The following is a 21944-nucleotide window of genomic DNA, read 5'->3' as shown; positions in this document are numbered from 1 at the left end:
TTCCTTGCCACTACAAAAAGAACTGCTACAAACAGCCCTTTCCTTGCCTTTTGATCTCTTTGGGACATAGGCCCAATAAAAACACTGCTGGATTGAAGGGTATGCCGAGTTTGATACCCCTTTGGGCATAGTTCCAAATTGCTCTCCAGAATGACTGGATCAGTTCACAACTCCACCAATAATGTATCAGTGTCCCACTTTTCCCACATCCCCTCCAACATTCACCCTTATCTTTTTCTGTCATCTTAGCCAATCTCAGAGGTGTAAGGTGGCACCTCAGAGTTGTCTTAATTTGGATTTCTCTAATCAACTGTGATCTAGAGATTTTTTTTTCATATGACTAGAAATAACTTTAATTTCTTCATCTGGAAATTCATATGCTTTGACCATTTCAGAACCCTTGGATGTAAAAAATTTTTCCTAGTTTTCTGCTTCCTTTCTAATCTTGGCTACATTGGATTTTTTTGTACAAACCTTTTTAACTTAATATAATCAAAATTATCCATTTTGCATTTCACCACGTTCTCTAGTTCTTCTTTGGCCACAGATTCCTTTCTTCTCCACAGATCTGAGAGATAGGCTATCTTTTGTTCTCCTAATTTGCTTATAGTATCATCCTTTATATTTAAATCGTGAACATATTTGACCTCATATTGATCTAGGGTGTTAGGTGTTGGTCAGGCCTTGTTTCTGCCATACTATTTTCCAATTTTCTCAGAAATTTTTGTCAACTAGTGAATCCTTATCCCAGAAGCTGGAATATTTGGGTTTATTAAACACTAGATTACTATAATCATTGACTCTTGTGTCCTAACCTGTTCTACTGGTCAACAACTACTCTGTTTCTTAGCCAGTACATGGTACCACCCTTCATTCAATTACCTAGGCTTGAAACCCCAGAAGCCCCTTTAACTCATTCTCCTTTACTCCCTAGTCCAGTTACCAAGGCCCATTGATGTTACCTCTCCAATCTCTATAAAATTCTCCCCCTCCTTTGTTGTCACTACTCTAGAACAGGCTTTCATATAGGACTGCTTCTTCCTAATTAATTCTTCTACTCTCATTCTCTCCCTTCTCCATTCCAGTGCTTCCTAGTAAATGTTCCTTAAGCACAGGTCTGACCATACATGTGATTCTTCTATTCAAAACCCTTCAGTGGCTCCTCATTGCTACCAACTAAAGTCCAGACTCTTTAGCCTGGTATTCAAAAGGCCCTGCATGATCCAGGCTTTCTTCACTTGTATCCTCTCCAATTGTACACAAAAGCAAAGCTGGCTTATCCCACCATACCATACACACTTTCAGTATTATACTCAGTCACTCAATAAACATTTACTAGCATACTCCTTTTGTGCCTTTTCCCACAAGATACCCTGTGTCTAGAATGAAATCCTACCCATCCTTCAAAGCCCAGCTGAATTGCTCCAAGAGGTCTTCCATGATTTCAGAATCACAAACCTCCAAATTGGAAGAAATCTCAGAACTTATTTGGTACAGACTATGCTTGAAAAAGAATTTCCCCTACAACATATCTGAGGAAGGATCATCCATAGCTCCTTCTCAAAGATTTCTTATGGATGGAAGCAAACTCTATCTCCTAAGATATTCCATTCTACTATTGAATAGCACTAATTTTCAGTAAGTTTTTTCCTTACATCAAATCTAAATTTGACTCTTTGCAGTGTACACCCACTGCTTCTAATTATGTGCAGTGGGTACAAGCGGAACGAGTCTATTTCCTCTTCTACACGACAGCCAACCTATCCCCTGAGTCTGCTCTTCTCCAGAATAAATGTCCCAGGGGATTCAACAGTTCTTGATATGGCATGAAGGTCGAGCCCTTTGCTATCTGGGTGCCCCTCTCCTGGGTATTTGAAGGAAGGGTTTCTTACTGATTTTGTATGTCCCAGCCCCTTCTGGCAGGCAATCTGCTAAAAACGATGGACCCCTCAGAATATTGTTTTAGATGAATGTAATCAAACACATAGGTTTCCCAAGGAGACTGATTATATTAAAATATAGTGATGGAATTGTTTTTTAAACAATTAACTTCACAGATCTCTAATTAAGCATGCCTATTCTAAAGGTAATCCTGAAAAATGGCACTTACAGTTAAACCCAGTGGGGCAAGCAAGGAAGAGTACAGGGGGATCATTGCCTTCTTACTACTCTTAAATGAAGCCTAAGCCTTCTTGGCCAACACACCACACTGGTGACCACTATGGAACTTAGAAATACAAAAGAAACTCCAACTTCTACAGACATCTTGTAATTCCAAAGGTGACTTTTTAAAGCCCAACGGAAGACATTTATGTTTATCCTTATTACCTCCCATCTGATGGTTTGATCTTCTACCTATTAATATCTTATTGAATCCCCACTCATGTAAGAGATATGGCAGTTCTCTGCATACCCTTTGTTTGATGTCACTTGCAGATCTGATAAGTATACTATCTAAACCTTGATCCGAGCCCTTGATAAAAATCACCAAATACAATTTTTAAATTGATAAATAGCATAGATCTCTGGACCTTTCTAGTAAGGGCAATTCAATGGAACTTGGATGTGAAGTCAGAAAGACCATAGTTCAAATGGGACCTCAGATACATATTAGCTGTGTGATCCAGGGCAAGTCACTATCCCTGTTTGCCTCAGTTTCATAATCTACAAAATGGAGATAATATTAGCTCCTACCTCTCAGGATTGTTGTGAAAAGATAATGACTATAATGCATTTAGCACTATCTCTGATACACAGTAAGCACTATATAAATGTTAGCTACTACTACTAGTAGTAGTAGAGTCCACTCTCCAAAATAACACCAAACATTTAAAAACCACTCTTGGAGTCTAGTAAACCAATGCCTTATCTACCTAATTATTTAGATCTAGAATCTCCATCTTGACCACAAGAGGAACATAAAAAGCTTTGACAAATGTTAGGATAAAATATGGGTAAATAGATATCAATCAATAAACAAGCAATTATTAAGTGCCTACTATTTTCTAGACCAGGGGTTCTCAAACTACGGCCCACGGGCCAGATGCAGCAGGCTGAGGACATTTATGTGGCCTTCCGGGTTATGGCAAATGGGCTGAGGGGCGGAGACAGAGTGTGAGTTTTTGTTTTTACTATAGTCCGGCCCTCCCACAGTCTGAGGGACAGTGAACTGGCCCCCTATTTAAAAAGTTTGAGGACCACTGTTCTAGACAGTATGCTAGATACTAGAAATACAAATACAAAAAAAAAAACCTATTATTTCACCATTATTTTTATTTACATTCTATCTAGGGAAATAACATGCGCAATACCTACAACATAAATACAAGGTGATTTCAGCAGGGGAGCTACCAGAAGGAAAGAAACAAGCATTTATTAAGTGACTACCACATGCCAGGCACTGTGGCCCTTTTCAAATATTATCTCATTTGATCCTCATAATAAACCCAAGAGGGAGGTGCTATTGTGACCCTCCCCCATTTTATAACTAAGAAATTGAGGCAGACACTAAGGAACATGCCAAGGATGACACAGCCAGTAAAGATCAGAGGTTAGACTTACATTCAGATCTATCTGACTCCAAACCCAGGGATCTCTCCACTGAGCTACCCAGTTAAGGAGGAGCAACAAAGATCTCACAGAACAGGTGGTGCTTGAAAGAAGTCAGTGATTCTAAAAAGCATAATTGAGGCAAAAGAAATGACAAACATAGATAAAAGCCCCGTATAAAGACATGGAGGAATGAGATGGAATGTTGTATATAAAGAATATACTTCTTCCATGATGGTGACAGGTAAAAATCCTAGAAAGGTGTCTCCACAATTCTCTGGATCTACTAGATCTATCTTTACTGTAAATAAAGGAAATTCAGTTAAGCTGGTGGGACCAGCTCTCCAGGAAGCCAGGGTAGTAGCTCTTTGAGATCACTGTAAGTTCACAACATATGGAATGGTCACTAATGACGCTAGCATATTTTGAGTTTTGCCAGAAATTGAAGTCAAGCTGACTGGCCTAGAGTTTACAAACTTTTATTTGCTATCTTTTTTTGGGGGGGAGGGGGGGCGGAGAATTGTTTCTCCTCAATTTGTAGTTTTTATACAGTTGTTTACATGTTGTCTCACCCCTCTGGACTATAACTTGATATTATATATCAACTAAACTAAATAACCATCTTAGTTCTGATCTTTTGAGTCCAAAAATCATTCTTCACAGAGAAAACATAAGCAAAGTAGAAAGTGAGTTGTCAATTATCCTGTCCCTACGGCCTCAGGAAATAATCATCTCCTTCCCCCTACTTCACCAGCGAGGTGGGAACAGTGGCTAGATTTGGGAGTCAAGAAGATATGAATTCAAATCCAGCCTCAGACACTAACTGGCAATATGACCTTGGGTAAGTCACTTAGAATCTGGCTGTGTGGATCATAAAAAGGGAAAAATAACAGCACTTATCTAACAGAGCTAAGGTGAGGATCAAAATCCCTTTGTTAACCTTAAAATACCATATTAAATACTAACTACTGTTATTATGAAAAACAACAACAAGGACAACAAACAACAACAATACTAAGCACTAGCTACCTCCCAGGGGTGTGTGGAGAAAAACACTTTGACTGTCATATGCAAATTTTCACTAAGGCTGCCGCTTTTTGTATGTATTATTCCATTTGGTACACAGGACTTGGTAAATAGTGATTACAGAGCCAGTGGCGAGAACCCCTGGGGATATGGAGGAGAACAGTGAATTTCAATAAAAAGAGACCTAGATTCTAATCCCAGATCTGTCAGTAACTCACTGTGTGAGACACTCTGGGCCTCAATTTTTCCACCTGAAAAGTAATGACAATAACAACCCACCTCATTAAATTTCAAAAAAAAAATTAACTTTCAAGTATTATCTGAACATATTCTGTATGGGAATGAGACTATTACAAAAGTCTTACTCAGATGCCTCATCATGGTTCGGAGGTGACCGGGGGTGGGGGGTCTTGAAGGCTCTGCTGGTAGAATGTGATCTTTGGGAGGTTCTCTAATTCTGAAAAGGCTTTCAATGTAGCCCTGGCAACAGACTATGTCTGCTGACTGAGGATCAGCCTAGCTAAATAAGAGGCAGCTCATCCTCTATAGGCTGGCCCTTAGGTAAGGAATTCTGTAGCCATGGAAACCCGGGAAACAAAGAAAAATCCAAAATGGCTATCAGTTCTCTGTAGAGCCCTTTCCCTTCTGCAGTGACAGAGGCAGAATGGCGGGAAAGGGGCCCAGGATGCTAAGAATCATACAATTTTTGATCTGGAAACCTTAAATTGCCTGCTATATTCCAAATGTGTGATCTCTTGAGAGATGATATTTTTTTCCTTCACTGGAGGCCTTCTAGCAGAGCCTGGATGACCAATTATTGCATTTTTGGTAGAGGTTAGCTTTTCCTTCCACTCAAATTCTGTCCTTTTAAATAAACACGCCAGTAAAAGAACGAAATTGTATTAATCTTGACATTCTTGCTTTTAGGGAAATCGGATGACAAAAGAACACTGTAGTTTAAAATAAGGGTGATTCACAGGTCTTCTTAAAGAAGCAAATAATGGGGCTGGTGGGTGTTTTTTAATTATGTGTCCAAAGGAAACACAAATCATTATTTCATAGGATACTTGTTCATGCCGTCTTGTAAAGCTCATGATAAGCATTGGTAAGAAGGTTACTGTGAAACATCAGTTTCAGAGGATGAGATGGAGAAATTTTATAAAGATCTTGATAATACCACCCTATCTCCCAGTAAAGCAACATATATTCTAAAAAAAATAAAGCACGAATGTGGACATAAAGAGGACTGTAAAAACATACACTGGAAAATGTGATTCAGGATTAAGAAACAAAATAGGTTGTGAATGTATAGACTACTCAGAAATCTAACACCTGTATATTATTAATATTCTCTCTTATAAGATAGTGTAAAAGCATTGGATATTATGAGTACCATATGTCATTTTTGAAAAGAAATCAACTAGATCTGAAAAAGCAAGAAATTCTTGGTTACTGATATGGCAGGCATTTCTGCATTAACATCTGTTCAGTCAGACCACTGACTTTTTAAAAATGAAGATTAATTGTAAATAAATTATAAGAAGAAAAGATGAGAAGATATAGCATGCAATTTAAACATCTCCAACATGAACTATGTAAACAAATTCCTGATGCAAAAACAAATTTAAAGAGAGGGAAAACTAGACAAAGGAACAGTTATAGACCAAGACTATTGTCATTTCTGATAATAAAGTAAACACTGTGAAACTTACATCACAATGGGGAAGCCAAAAGAATCTCAAGCCTATCCCAATAAGCATAACACCTGCTCTCCTTAGCAGATGGAGGAAAATGGAAGCCAAAGGAAAAATGGTTTCGAGTATGCACTCATTTATAATGTGTTCTGGAGGACAGTGGATAATTGTGAGCAGTTATGCCTTATCAAATAATGAAAAGTTATGAAGGAAAAATGAAACCTCAAGAAAGTTTAGTGTGAGACTCACTTAATTCAGATTTCCCCCAAAGAATTAACATTTGAAACCAAAAAACCTGACAACAGACCAAAAAAGAAAAAAAAAAGAGAGAAAAATATCTGCCAACCTTTCTATTAAACTCTTTTCGTCATTAATAGACTCACTAGGGTTACATTTGTACCCCAAAAGTACAGTTATTAATGAGCTACATGAAGTTCAGGAAAAAAAAGGATGGGTTGGATCTCATTAACTAAAATTCTATTGAACAGAGAGACATGTTCTGCCCAGGAAGATGAGAAGGCTTTCAAGAACAGAATTCTAAAGGTGATAAGAGAAACAATTCCAATGAGGAAGAAAATGAGGAAACTGTTTAAAGAAGTCAATGTGAAAGTACAAGAGAATTCATCAGCCATATTATATTTTTAATAAGATAAATACAAGAGATGGAAGCAAGGACAGGCAAATAAGAATAAATACTAAAGCAGAGCATGGAGACAAGGATATCAAAACTCAGATAAGCTGTTTGTTCTATACCTCTACGTTTCCATTTGTAATTTCACTGAATCACATTTTTTGCTTGCTCCTTTGATTAAATTTGTCAAACATCTGTCAATTTTATTGATTTCAGAAAATAACTTATCTTTATCAATTCAATTCTATCATATTCTATCTTTTTTGTTTCTGTCCTTATGTACTTTCTTCCTTTTCTTTGAATTACTATTTTGTTCTTTTGCTGGTTCCTTTAAGGTATATTTATCTTTCTCTCTTTTATGTATTAGTTTAACTACTAAATGCTATTAGTTTAACTCATAAAAATTCATTTCACTATATCCCATAGGTTATCTATGTGCAGTACTGTTGTTATCATGATCTTTTAAATATTCTGTTGCTTTTCTAATTTTTTCTGTTACTAATTGATTTCCCCCCCCCCCATTTTCCATGTAATCTGATAACTTTTGCTCATGGTATTTAATTCTAATTTCATTACATTATAGTATAAAAATTGTATATAGTTTCTAACTTTTTGAATTTATGTGGGTATTCCTAACTACCTAGTATATTATCAATTTTTGAATATTTAATGGTCACATGGAAAGAAGTATTCCCTGCTTCTTCTATTTAGATTGTTACACATAGTTATTAATTCAAACTTATTAAGAAGTATATGTCTGTAATTTATGGCTAATCTTTTCTATTTGATTTTTCACATTCTGAAGACAGTAGTAAAGTTCCATGTTATGCTGTGTTCATTTATTTCATGTGTTGATATTTTACTTTGTCAATTTAAATCTCAAATCATTTGTCACATGTAAATGAAGAATTATTACATTTTTTTGTTCATTTTTCCCTTTTACCATCACACAATTCCCTTATCTAAATCTTTTGCTATCTTCAAGTTTTAATCTAATTTGTCAGATGCCATTACTGCCACTCCTGCAGTTTTTGCATTGAAAACAAGATATTTAGTCCAGATCTTTCCAAGAACAAATAAAACCTATATTATGCAGATTATTTTCAATAAACAATTTTAAGAGGCAAATATATTTTTTAAAAAATAAAATATATTTTATAACATTTAAGAGACAAATGTATTTATGTTGTTTTTGCAAAAAGGTAAAGATAACACTAAAAAAAAGTACAAGTCAATGTTACTAAAATGGTTGTATAAAATGTTAGCCAATACATTAAGACAATTATTCCTTATGGCCAGGCTGTATTTATAGCAGATAGGTAAGGTTTATTCACAAACAAATATCAATATAATAAAACATATAAACTAAAAACATCCCCAAAAGCATATTATTATATAAATAATGCAGGAAAGGCATTCAGCCAGATACAATATTCAGTCATGATAAAAAATGCTAATAACAATTGGAAGGGAAGGATTTTTCTTCAGTATAAGAAATAGTATTTACCTTAAGCAAAGAGCCAACATAATAGGAAATGAAGAAATATTTAAAACATTCCCATGAAGAAAACAGTTACAAAAGAAAGATGCCTACTCTTCCTGATTTTATTTGGCATAGCATTAACAATTTTAACAAGTTTAGTAAAACAGGAGAAAGATATTACAAGGATTTGCATTGGAAATGAAGAGTTAGAAATTTCCCTTTCAAGATGACGTGAAAAGTATATCTAGAAAATCTAAACAAATCAGTCAAAAAATTAATGGAGACAATAAATGAATTCAGCAAAGTTGCAGGAGATACAAACTTCACCCACAAAACAGCTGCATTCTTAACTATTTGCCATAAAGATGAAGAAAACATAAAAAGAAACCCATTTACAGCTACAACAAAAGGCATCAAATATTTGGGAAATTAACCAACACAGGGATACACAGGACCTCTTTAAAGACAAAAAGAAAACTATGATGACCAAAATAAAGACAGACCTAAATAATTGAACGGGCATTTAGTGTGAGCTAAATTATTATAAAAATAACATCATTCCCCCAAATTATTGTGTATATTTAATACAAGGCCATTGAAATATCAAGGGGATTTTCTTATAGACCTAGACAAAAATTATATTGAAATTTACTTTTAAAAATGAACAAGAATACTTAAGAGTCCCACTAAGCACAAAAGTTTACAAAGGGAGTCTTTCAAAGTTAGGCTTTAAAATATATTACAGAGGTACTTTTCTTAAAAGTATCTAGAACTGGGAAAAGAAAAAAATAAATCAGAGAAATAGATCAATAGATTAGAAGGTATACATGCAGAACAAAGATTAGAGTTTGAACAACTAGAAAAAAAAACTGAGAAAAAGATGTTATTTAAGAAATATACTTAAAGAAAATTGGTATTCATTTTAGATCATAGATTTTAGAGTAGAAAAGAACCCCAGAGACCACCTAGTCCCAAGCTCCCTCACTTCATAAACAAAGAACTGAGACCCTTGGACTTGTCCTAAGTCATATAGAAATCATAAACCAGGTCCTCTGATTCTCAATCTAATATGCCTTCCACGTTTAAGTCATATGCTTGGATCAAAAAATCCAACTTCACAAGTACAAGATGGAGGAAGCTTGGTCTGACAAATCATCCTAAATATATCTGGAGTTTTCAATGTACTACAATTCAATGTGACTGATCATGGTAGGTGTTTCTAAGAACTCCAATGAATAGTGTGGAATGGCAGTCAAAATTCAGGCTGCTTTAAGAGAGGAAAAGTATAGGGCAGAGGACATGGAAATTCTACAGCCTTGGTTAGATGCCATTTAATGTAGACTTAGTTAAAAGTACCATTTTTTAAAAGGATATTGATAAGTTAGAAAGGACCTTAGGATTATGTCATATAGGGATTGGCTGAAGGAAATGGGGACATTTAGCACAGAGAAGACTTAAGGAAAAGCTAATACAGTGCTACTACTATATCCCAAAGAAATACTAAAGAAGGGAAAGGGACCTGTATGTGCCAAAATGTTTGTGGCAGCCCTTTTCGTAGTGGCTAGAAGCTGGAAGATGAATGGATGTCCATCAATTGGAGAATGGTTGGGTAAATTATGGTATATAAATGTTATGGAATATTATTGTTCTGTAAGAAATGACCAGCCGAAACTTACATGAACTGATGCTGAGTGAAATGAGCAGAACCAGGAGATCATTATATACTTCAACAACAATATTATATGAGGATGTATTCTGATGGAAGTGGATATCTTCAACAAAGAGAAGATCTAATTCAGTTCCAATTGATGGACAGACTCAGCTACACCCAGAGAAGGAACACTGGGAACTGAGTGTAAACTGTTTGCATTTTTGTTTTTCTTCCCAGGTTATTTTTACCTTCTGAATCAATTCTTCCTGTGCAACAAGAAATTTGGTTCTGCACACATAGATTGTATCTAGGGTATACTATAACATATTTAACATGTATCAGACTGCCTGCCATCTAGGGGAGGGGGTGGAGGGAAGGAGGGGAAAATTCGGAACAGAAATAAGTGCAAGGGATAATGTTGCAAAAAATTACCCATGCATTAATTATAAAATTAATAAAAATTAAAAAGATAAAAAAGGAAAAGGTAATAACTGTTTTTCATGTCTTTGAAAATGTGTAAAATGATGATGATGATGATGAAGAAGAAGCAGCTAACATTTATAAAGTGCCTATTATGTGCAGGGCACTGTGCTAAGTGTTTTGCAAATATTATTTCTTTTGATTCTCTCACACAGCCCTGGGAGTTAGGTGCTATTATTATCCTCATTTTACAGAAAAGAAAACTGAAGCAGTCAGAGATTTAGTAATTCCAAGCCTGGTATGCTTAGCCCCTGTGTCTGGGCTAACAGAAGCTGACTTACTACTATGCTTTCCAACACATCCAGTCTTTATCATTCTCTACTCTTATTAATGGGGTAAAGCTCTAGATCTGGAGTCAGGAGGACCTGAGTTCAAATGTTACCTCAGATGTTTATTAGCTGTGTGATCCTGGGCAAGTCATTTAACCCTAACTGCCTTGCCAAAAAAAAAAGTGTGAGTAAGAAGACTTGATCAATTTTCTTCAATTATTTTCTAGCAATCACAAAAGTAAACTTGATTCACTTGGAAAAAAGAACTCTTTTTACACTAAAAGTCCCAAGGGGGAAGAGGTAGTGGATGCTCTTCATTATAGGTCCCCAAATGAAGGCTAGATATGAATTTGATGAGCACATTGTACAATGAGAATCCCTTCCTCAGTAAATTTTACTATGTGGCCAGCAATATCCCTTCATTCTGTAATGGAAATGGCATTAAATAAAAGAAATACAACAAGTACTGGTAGACTACACTAAAAGTAAGTGGAGAAACTACATGCTGAAGGCAATACGGTCTTGAAGGTGCTGAGAGGCTGATTCTCAAAATGTCTGAAAGAAGGGAAATTACAGAATTATTGGAAAAGAAAAATGCCATGAAAAATATTATTAAAAACGATGACCAGGAGGACATCCAAACCTAGAGACTTTCTCACCTTTACAAAAGATAATGAGCTTTATGTATATAGATCACCACAGAAGTGAAAAGATGGGTTTTCACAAATCATATTCTGTAATAACCCACATCTTTACAATGGCATAACTAACTGAAAAAAACTATTTTTAAAAAACCCAACATTTGACTCAAATGTTGTTGCATGCAAAATGTAGTCTTAAAGGTATGTCACACATGTCATGCAAGAGTTCTTGTTAGATATGACACTGGAGGTAACTTTGTCTGAAGACCTTCTAAAGATAGCAAGGGAGAATAAGAAGTATGCTAACTTGAGGTGTTCATTCTTATCTAAGAAGACATCCAGAGCAGAGCCCAAATGGAAGAACAATGTGCCATAAATGGTGTGGTCCTTTGAATGCTTCTGCTTGTAGATGACATTTTTAAAATTGCATCAAGCCCTGGAATACCACAGAGCTTCCTACGTGAGATTTATAACCATTTAAGAGAGTGTGCCTTTTTAATGCACCCAAAAAATGATGATCAGTCCACTAATTTGGAGTGGAGATACATTTACCTAAGAAAAAATACTATATATATTGTATATAACTATACAATGAGATGGGTCCAGAATTAAATAGAAGGAAAAGAATAGGTGGAATTGTATCTGAGAAATGGAATACTTTCTTTCTAATAAATGGGCGTCTTTCTATCAATAGTCAATTATTTCCTCCCCTTCTTACCTCTCCCACCCAAATGAAAAAGAAAAGAAAAGAAAAGAAAAGAAAAGAAAAAAACTTTTTAACAAATCTGTACAGTCAAAAAACAACAGATCCCAATACTGTTCATGACCAAGTCTGTCCATTTTGTTGTACGGATTGAATCCATTTCCTCTCTGTTATCAGTCCTGGCAAATGTATATAACATTTACAACCACTACCAAACTACTTCCTGCAATAGAGTCTATCTTTCTAACCCAATATTCTTTCAATTATATAATATCATGGAAACCCTAATCTCCAAAGAATCAAATAAATGGATTACCCAAAAAAGCAATAGACAGATTCAAGATTAGCATAAAGAAGCTGTAGTGTATAACCAATATAATTTTATGTATAAGAGGAAATATAAAAGATATTATCACTGAGATATATGACCAGAAAAGGAGGTGGACCAATAATTTAAAATGAATGAGAGATAATCAATAGATTGAATCATACAACAGTATCCACGCAATATTAAGAGACCTAGAGGAAAGATCTCTGCATCATGTTGGGTGGGCCTTTGTGAAGGATTTATAGGAAAATAGGAATAAAATTTTCAGAGGCTGAAAAGGCAGAGAAGGATGTTAGGACTGGCACCCCTGGAAACCATATCCACATTAGCGAACTCAAAGATACACTAAAGAATTAAATGATGGTGCATGAAGACCCTTGCTGCTAGATGTGGAATTTTTAATACAAAATTTTAAAAGCCTAAGGGCTTCCAGGCAGAATATGCAAACTTGGAAGGCAATAAAATATTCAGTTTTCCAGTAAAACACCTAGAGCTATCAGTAGTAATGATACTGTTGGTCCAGGGAGCTGGAAATGACCTCTCCTGCTGCCCCCTCTTCTGTCTTACCCATGGCTACATGGAGTCAGCCTTATTAGTGAGGGCGTGGGAGGATTCATGTTCCCCTTCGAGCACTTCTTAATTGTTGGTACCCAGGTACAAAATTGTCTCTGCACTACATTGAAACCTGGGATTGGGAGGTGTGATTAAGTTCTATCTGCTTCATTTTGTTTACTGCTTTCAAATATACACACCAACTAAAAGGCCGCCAACAAATCACTGCCTGGCGAATCCTTTTATAAATGAACACATAAGAACAATTTGGAATTAGAATGGGATTTTCGAGAATATAAATTGATACTTGAAAAGTTATCTTAAGCAGTTTAAAAATTCCTTCAGACAAAACTTGTTTACAATATTCACTGGTTCAACAACCCTTTACTCCATGATTAGTACAGCTATGTCTCTGGACCAGACATCACAACTTTCAAATGAATGGAATTAATGAACATCTGGATGTTTCTTTTCAAGTCACTTCCAGAGCAACCAAGACCCTGGGCACAAAAGAAAATACCTCCCAGAAGATATAGGGAGGGAAGATATAGGGATAGAAGGTAGCGAGACTTTCCTTTCAGTGGTAGCTGGACTTCTGGAGACTTGAATATTTACCGGCTTCATCCCCAACATGGCTAACCAAAGTACATATTTGTTTTCTCTATTGCTCTTTCTGTGTTACTCTCCAAAGGCCTGGAGAAATTGTTTTGCTTTGCTGAGCCATCATAAATTTATCATGCTGAACTTGTGACCCAGGCTGGATGAGAACCAGGATGGGGTCCAACACAGAGTCGGAAAATTCACTGGTTTCTTCTAAATCACCTCGTTCTCACAAATATGGAAAATGTGCTTGCTTTATTTACTTTACATTATTCTCCCCTTCTCTCATGGGCTGCCAGTGTGTTTTATTTGAGCAGTTTACCCAGACCTCATAAATACTGACTATATTGTGCCCAGGACTTACATATGGAAGGGCCTTTTTCCTACAAGGTTTCTACACTTATGCTTCAATATCATTCCATCAAACAAAACTTCACTGCCTCCCCCTCCCCCAAACCAGCTTTGCTTCCAGAGCTCTCTTGTTATCATCCTTCATCAGGCATATATCCCTTATAAAGAGTTCGAGAAGGTCGGCAGATTTATTTAAGACTAAACACTTTAAATACTCCTTGTTTTTAAATCCTTGATCCATGGTCCATCAGTCATTATGGAGGACAAAGTGACAAAGGAGTAGAACTGAAAGCAGCCAGACCTCAGAATCATGAGGCCTGGGTTTGAGTCCTCACTCTTCAACCTATTAGCTTTGGGATCTTGGGGGGGGGGAAACCTCAAACTCTTAGAACCTCCATTTTCTCCTCTAAAACTGGTGAGAACAATATTCCTATTCGTAGGAGCTGCCGTGAAGAAGCAATGTTTAAAAACAAGACACACATATATGAAGAAAACCCTGGATTCAAATGAATAGGTTATGAATGGGCCAGATTCCAGGGTGGATTTTAAAATATAATCATAGTCAATAAGAGCTCCTGGTTCCTCATGGGTAGAGAAGATAAATTTTATCGTCCAAATGGACTTAAGGGAGCTGAGATTCTTATACACCTGATTGGAGGTAGAGGAGTGGAAGGAAGGGAGATCAGATGTACATTTGGTGCATTTTGCATAACTGAATAAAGATAGTCACCAAGGTGGGTACCTGCATGGAAGGCAGACCAGCCACTTTCTAAGTCCCTATCTTAACAACAACAAAAAAAAAAAAAAAAAAAAAAAACCCTGTAAACAACTTCATACTACTAATGATCAAGAAATTTAGTGAAAAACTCTAGTTAGTGATTACTTCCACCCCAGAACAGCACAAAAAGCCAGCCCAAAGTCCCATGGGCAGCAGAAAATGGGGTAGCAAAGACAATTCCAGCACAGGCAAACAAACTCATAGTCTCTCAGAACAATCAGAAAAAGGTCAGAGATACCTATAGGTACAGAGCTCTCTGTCCAGAGACAACAGGGGCAGAGGGCACACTAAGAAAGGCCCAGTGTAGAGCTCTTGGAAGTTCTGGGGAGCAGCACTCAGCAATACAAGCATGGAAGTGACTAGAACAACTACAGGAACCAACAAAGGTAGGGACACTTCCAGCTTCTGTGTTTCCCAGTAGAGGAGGCCTTAACAACCCAGGGCTTAAAAATGCAATGATCTAAGAAGGGGGGGGGGGCTGGAATTAAATCTGGAAAGAGGATATTAGCACAGGAATTCAGGGTAATACAAATCAAGGTCAAAAACCCTACTCAAAAGCAGACTGGGCCACAGGTTCTGTCAAGAGAAGGAATCACAAGTTGAGTCTCAAAGGAAAAAATAATTTTCTACAAGGACTATATAGTATTTAGAAGAAATGAAGTAAAAGATTTTTTTAATTAAATAAAAGCTCTGGAGGAAAAAATTGGAAGGAAAATAGTTTAAAAGACAAAATAATAAACCTTGTACCTGAAAACCAGACCTATCAAATAAAAGCTGCCGGCTTCATTAGACAAAAAGAAATATTAGAACAAAGTTAAAAGATTGAAAAAGAAGAAAATTGGTATCTGTCAGCAAAAAAAAAAAAAAAAAAAGGACTGACTTAGGAAATCTGCCTTAGAAAAGGCAGGGAAAAATCATCTAAGAATCATTGGAGTCTAAAGGAAAAGGCTCAGGAACATCATAGAATTCAGAACCCTTATATCACAAGAAAAAAACTGCAAGCAACCAGTACTAAGAAACCAGTCAGGATCACACAACACCTAGAAAGCTTCTAGATGGATGCACTTAGAAATCCAGCCTCATATACTTACTAGTGGTGTGACCTTGGGCAAAGTGCTTCACCTCTGTTTGCCTCAGTTTCCACAACTGAAAAAAATGGAAATAATAATAGCACCTACTTCACAGGATTATTGTGAGGATCAAATGAGACATTTGTAAAGCACTTAGCAAACCTTAATGTGCCATACATAGGACTTTCAAGCATTTCTGATGAAAATATCAGAACTGAGTAAGGAACTCTGGAATATATACACAAGCGTTCAGAGAATCTAAATAAGTAAATTTCTTTGACTAACAATTAGTATGACCTATAGAATGATAACAGACATTCTGGGGAGTAAAAATAGGGGGCAGGTCCTGTTTGTAAGAATTTGAAGAGCAGAAAGAAAAGCAAGGGTAAAAAGGAGCAAGACACTAGTATAGAAAGGAAGAAGGGGGTAGAATCCACTATTTCACATATCTGGAGTAAAGAGCTGTGGAGAAAGGGGTCAAGGAGCTAGGTATCAGATGAACCTCATTCTGATATGAAATGGGCAAAGCAGTTGAATATACTGAGACTAAGGGGGCAGCTAGGTGGCGCAGTGGATAGAACACCAGCCCTGAATTCAGGAGGACTGGAGTTCAAATCTGGTCTCAGACACTTAACACTTCCTAGCTGTGTGACCCTGGGCAAGTCACTTAACCCCAGCCTCGGGGGGGGGGGGAAATATATATATATATATACTGAGACTGGTGCAAAAAAACCCCATCAAACTCAAGAGAGAAATAAATGAAAAAAGCAAGGGGTGTAAATAAGATGTAAGATACTACCAGGAAGAGGACAGTTGCAAGGAAAACAAATTTCTTATCCCTCCAGAAAAAAATAAAAAGAGTGGGGATGTGGAGAGGGATGTAAAGAATTAGACTCTAAGATAACCACTAACTACACTGGCTCCAAGATAATTGGGAAAGACCTGAATAAATGATGATGTATGAATGGAATGGAATATGATTGGGCCATAAGAAATGATAAAAAACAGTTTCAAAGAATCCTGATGGCACAAATTGATGCACAGTGAAATGAACAAAATCAGAATCAGGATGACAATTTATATCAGCATGGCAACTTTATTTTTAAAAAAAATTGAAAGAATTAAGAATGTTGTTCAATGCAATGTTCAACTATATCTCCAAAGAAACCATCATGAAATATGTCTGACAGAGAGGTGACAAGGGGTACAGAATGAGACAGATTTGGGACCATGGCCAGCATGTGGTTTCATTTTGCTTGACTATTTTTATGTTTTACAAGTTTTTTCTTCTTTTGCTCTCTCTGTTTTTGATTGGAAATTGAGCAGAAGGAAAGGGGATTAGTAATAGTGATGCCAAAAAAGATCTTTAATACTTATTTTGATGTAAACAACCACAAGACAGAAGGAAGTTTAGAAGGAAGTATAGACAAATCCGACAGCTTTGAAAGTAACATGTAAATGTTATTGTGTGCTTTTTAAAAAAAGCATATGATGAGAAATGGAGATTCATGTTTTCATATAGTATTCTCATTCTGTATTCTTTGTCAGTGCTCTTTTTTGCTGTTTAATTTCAGGAAAAAGAAAAACAAAAAAAATTTCATTTAATCACATGATACCACCTCTAAGGTATTTCTCTGCACTTTACCATCTACAATAAAAGGTCTCTTTATCTCTCTATGTCTATTTCAGAAACATACATCCACTTTGCCCATCTCAGAAAAGAAGTGAGCTTTGCTTCTTACATTCCTCTCTCCTCTGATGTTCATTAATTAGGAAGAAAGAGCATCAGAAGTGTGCATCTCATAGCCTCTCAGTTTCAGCTCTCCACTACATGTGTCCATAGCCAAAAAAAAAAAAAAGAATTACCTCCCTTGTTACTTTGCCAGTAGAACAAATGTTTCTAAGTCTAAGTGTTTTTGGAGTTACTATCCCCATTCATTCACTCATGTAACAAATATTCATTATAGTAACCGTTGTGTACACACTACTGTGCCAAGTGCTTAGAGAGCTAGAAAATTTAGGTAGGACCTGGTCCTTCTTCGCATAGAACTCATAATCTAGTAGAGGGAAAGGTACCAACACAGATGCCTACAATACACAACATATGCTAAGTATAGCATAGATGTAGCAAACAAAATACTTTAAGAAGTCTTTGGAGAAACGCAACTATGAAGTAGTAATGAAGATTAAGAAACAACTCTGGGAAAATGTGACACTTGAGTTGGGTTTTAGAGGGTGAATGGAAATTCAACAGTTGAAAGAGGACTGGATGGTGTTTCAAGCAGAGAGAATATGTGAGCAAAAGGGTAAAAGTGAGCAAAGTGGAGGACATGTCAAGGGGATAGAGAATAGTTCAGATTGGCTGGAGTATAGTGTGAGGAGAAGGGAATAATAAGGGATCAACTATCAAAGTTTAAGTTGCATCTATCTGCAGACAGAGATATGCCATGCTATTTGGGTAAAAGGGGCTTCTTCCCCAGGAGTTTCCTACAGCAAAGAAATCACAGGTCCAAACCCCACCTTCAAATAAAAAGGCAAGGTAGTGGAGGTCCTTGAATGCCTGGGAAAGAAATCGAGCTTTTACTTGTAAAGTGATAAGAGGTACTACAGAATTCTGCACAACAAAGTGATATATATATATATATATATATATATATATATATATATATATCTCCATATGGCCAGGATATCCATACATCATCACCACTGCCATTTAAATAGTTCTTTAAGGTTTGCAAATTGTTTTACATCATTTGATAGCAATGTAAAGGACATACTGGAGAAGAGACAGAGTAGAGATGAGAACTGTAATTCTCTAGTAAAGTCCTTTCAAGTTACTTAGAATGATGTTCTCTTCCAAATGGAGCCTTTCTCATTTTATAAAACATAGGAAGTTAATCCTCAAAAGTTTTACCTGTTTGAAAAGGCGGGAGCAACATGAAGTTGAACTCATTGAAGTAGAATATAAATTGGTAACAATTTTTAGTATTTCCTTCTCTGATGCTGCCTTTTTCTTAAAGCAAGATTACTCTGAAAACAAGAAAAGCCAGCGGGGCTGAAATTAACCATCAAAAGAGACAAAGAAAACAGTTTTTGGTGGGGACATCCTAGAGCTGATTGTCCTTGCCAATTAACAGGAAATCAATGCGGCCGCTTCAGTGAGGGAAAGAAAGGATACAGCAAAGTGTGAGAAATAACGGAGATAAGAAATGAATTCTTTTCTGCATTTCATCGGTTCAATTTAATTAAATCGACATGTATTAAGAACCCATTACATGCACCAGCCCGTGCTGGAGAAAATTCCAAGATAACTAAAGCAGGGGCCCTGTCCTCAAGAATCTCAAGATCTAGAATAGCAGAGATGAAGCATGGGCATACATAGCTATGTTCCAATAAGAAAAGCAGAAGCTAAGGTTAAAGCAACCTAAGGAGACAGGGCTTGCTTCTACTTGGGGTGGGGCTAGAAAGGTGGTTTCATAGTAAAAAGCTTCATTTCTTTAGGTAGAAATATTTTCTTCTTGTTGTTGTTCAATTCTTTTTCAGTCGTATCTGATTCTTCTTGCCTCATTTGGGGTTTTCTTGGCAGAGATACCGGAGTGGTTTGCCCTTTCCTTCTCCAGCTCATTTTACAGAGGAGGAAACTGAGGCAGACAAGATGAAGCGACTTGCCCCAGGTCATATTGCTATTAAGTGTCTGAGACTGGATTTGAACTTCAATGACTCTGGAGGAGAGAGTGGTGCTGGTGATTTCCAACAGCCCTTCCTCACTGAAATCCAATTTACATGCAAATCACGACATCGCCCTTCTGATGTCATAGGTCCTCATGGAGAATGAAGGATAAACAACAGCAATTTTGGACAAGTCTCTGAGCCTCTTCAAAATGAGGGGAGCTGAACTTGCTAACCCTCAAGGGCCTGCTTCTAAAGCTATAATCTTGGGATCCTATGGCATTACTCTATTAATGAATTAATGGCTCATTCAAATAGGAATGGATCCACACAGCTTTGCCATCATTTTAGCCTATGTCTTTCATTCATTCATTCAACAAACATATGCTATTGAGTGCCTTACAATCCAGCAAAAAAGCATTTATTAATTATATTTTAACACATTTAACATGTATTGGTCAACCTGTCATCTGGGGGGGGGAGAAGGAGGGGAAAAATTGGAACAAAAGGTTTGGCAATTGTCCATGCTGAAAAATTACCCATGCATATATCTGGTAAATTAAACTATTAATAAAAAAACATTTATTAAGCACCTGTATGAAACATCAGGAATAAAGACAAAAGATAAAACAGTCTCTGTCTTGAAAAAGCTCACATTCTATGGGGAAACAGCACATAAATACCTAATGTATGCAAAGAAAATACAAGGCAAGAATTTTTGAAGAGATGCTAGTAGCTGGGGCAAGAGGGCACTAAATCAGGAAAATCCCTTCACAGGCCATGCCATTTGAGCCAAGCTTCCAGAAAGCTAGAACAGATGGTGTGGAGGGGGACAGCTAGGTGGAGAAGTGGATAGAGCAAGAGAGAGAGAGAGAGAGAGAGAGAGAGAGAGAGACAGACAGACAGACAGACAGACAGACAGACTGACCGGCCGACCGAGAGACAGAGAGAAAGAAATTGGAGCAGATGTTCTCTCCAGGCCTGGGGCCAAAAGCACAGAGACAAGAGAGGGGAATGTCTTGGGGGAACAACAGCAGGCCAGATAGTTCATCTAGAAGATAGACTACATGAAGGGAAATAATGTGCAATAAACTGCAATCCACATTACAAAGGGCTTTCTTTAAATGGCAAAATGAGGAGTTTGTATTTTAACAAAGAGGAGTCAGTACAACTTTTTGAGCAGGGAAATAACAGTGAACCCCATGTTTTTGGAAGAGCACTTTGGATTGTAGAGACACTGAGACTGGCATCCATTAGGAGAGTAGGACAAGGACAGCATGAAAGAATTTACCAAATACTTAGAAAATCTAGGCAAATTATATTTGTAACTTTCCTACCATCCTAGGGTTTTTTCACTGGCATATCATAGAAAGTTTGTAAGACATAGCTTTCTTTCTATTTTAAGCCAGTGTTGCTAAGATCTGTTTTTCTTTTCCACAAAGCTAAGTTGTCTCTTTGTGATCACTACTATGTTTTCTAACTTTCTTTTTAGAGAATATTCTAGAATCATCATACTAAGAATTTGAAATCCATCCAGTTCATTTGCCAATTAAGACTCACTTTCCCTTTTGGAAAATCAAGGCATTTGTTCCTCTCTGTGTCTATGGTATCTTTCCCATTCCCCATGATCTTACAAAAATAGTAACAATAGCTGAGCAATCACTTCTGTCAGTTCTTTCATTACCCTGAGATGTAGTTTGGGTCCTTTCATTTTAACTCATCAAGGGCCACACTGTTACTCTCTCTCTCTCTCTCTCTCTCTCTCTCTCTCTCTCTCTCTCTCTCTCTCTCTCTCTCCATATATATATATATATATATATATATATATATATATACATATATATATATATATATGTATATATATATATATATATATATATATATATATATATATATATTAAAGAGGGGAAATACCATTGATCTCAGTGGTAGGAATCATGAGAAGGTAGAGTTACTAAAGATTTGTGAGGGTTTTTTCTGTTTTCTAAGGAGAATGATCTTTTGACCTCAAAGAACAGAATAAAAATGGCTAATTGATACTTTAATTTTACATGATCTTATTGATAAGGTGATCCACATCAACCTATCTATAGGATTCATGTTTACATCCTCCCACAAGTTCACCAGATAATAGGGCCACCCAATATGTGAGGTGCCTTCTTACTTCCTCCTGCTATCAAAAAGATATGAATGGGGTACAAAAGCTGACTGCAAGTTATCCCTCTCTATCTTTTTGAATCACACATTTCTTTAACTAAATGGTGCTTCTCCTTTGTTTTCCTGTTTGAAATGTGTGAAAGCCTTCTTATGCCAACTATATATCATCTCCACTGCTTTTTGAATGTTCTTCAACCTTAATTCATTGAGACAAGAACGTTTCATGACTTAAAGCCACACAATATCATCAAAATTATGGATACCCAGGTAGCTGACGCTCAAGATAAATAGGGAGCTTGTAAGAGAATATCT

The 21944-nt window shown here is 36.6% G+C and overlaps 1 protein-coding gene across 3 annotated transcripts in view; it reads right to left on the bottom strand.

Moving 5' to 3' along the window:
- GPC3 (glypican 3) overlaps nucleotides 1–21944 on the bottom strand; it is a 742965-nt gene that overhangs the window by 548424 nt on the left and 172597 nt on the right. Inside the window, exon 1 of one of the 3 annotated variants that reach the window (XM_074278657.1) lies at nucleotides 4941–6804. The exons of the other annotated variants lie outside the window; for them this stretch is intronic. Within the exon in view, the coding sequence (XP_074134758.1) occupies nucleotides 4941–4956 (16 nt within the window). The 5' untranslated portion in view covers nucleotides 4957–6804. Of the gene's footprint in view, nucleotides 1–4940; nucleotides 6805–21944 lie in introns of those variants that run through there. 3 annotated transcript variants of the gene reach the window in all.

The sequence above is a fragment of the Sminthopsis crassicaudata genome, chromosome X (genome assembly GCF_048593235.1).
Source record: "Sminthopsis crassicaudata isolate SCR6 chromosome X, ASM4859323v1, whole genome shotgun sequence".
In the NCBI taxonomy this organism is placed as follows: Eukaryota; Metazoa; Chordata; class Mammalia; order Dasyuromorphia; family Dasyuridae; genus Sminthopsis; species Sminthopsis crassicaudata.
This window is presented reverse-complemented; position numbering and strand designations above follow the sequence as displayed.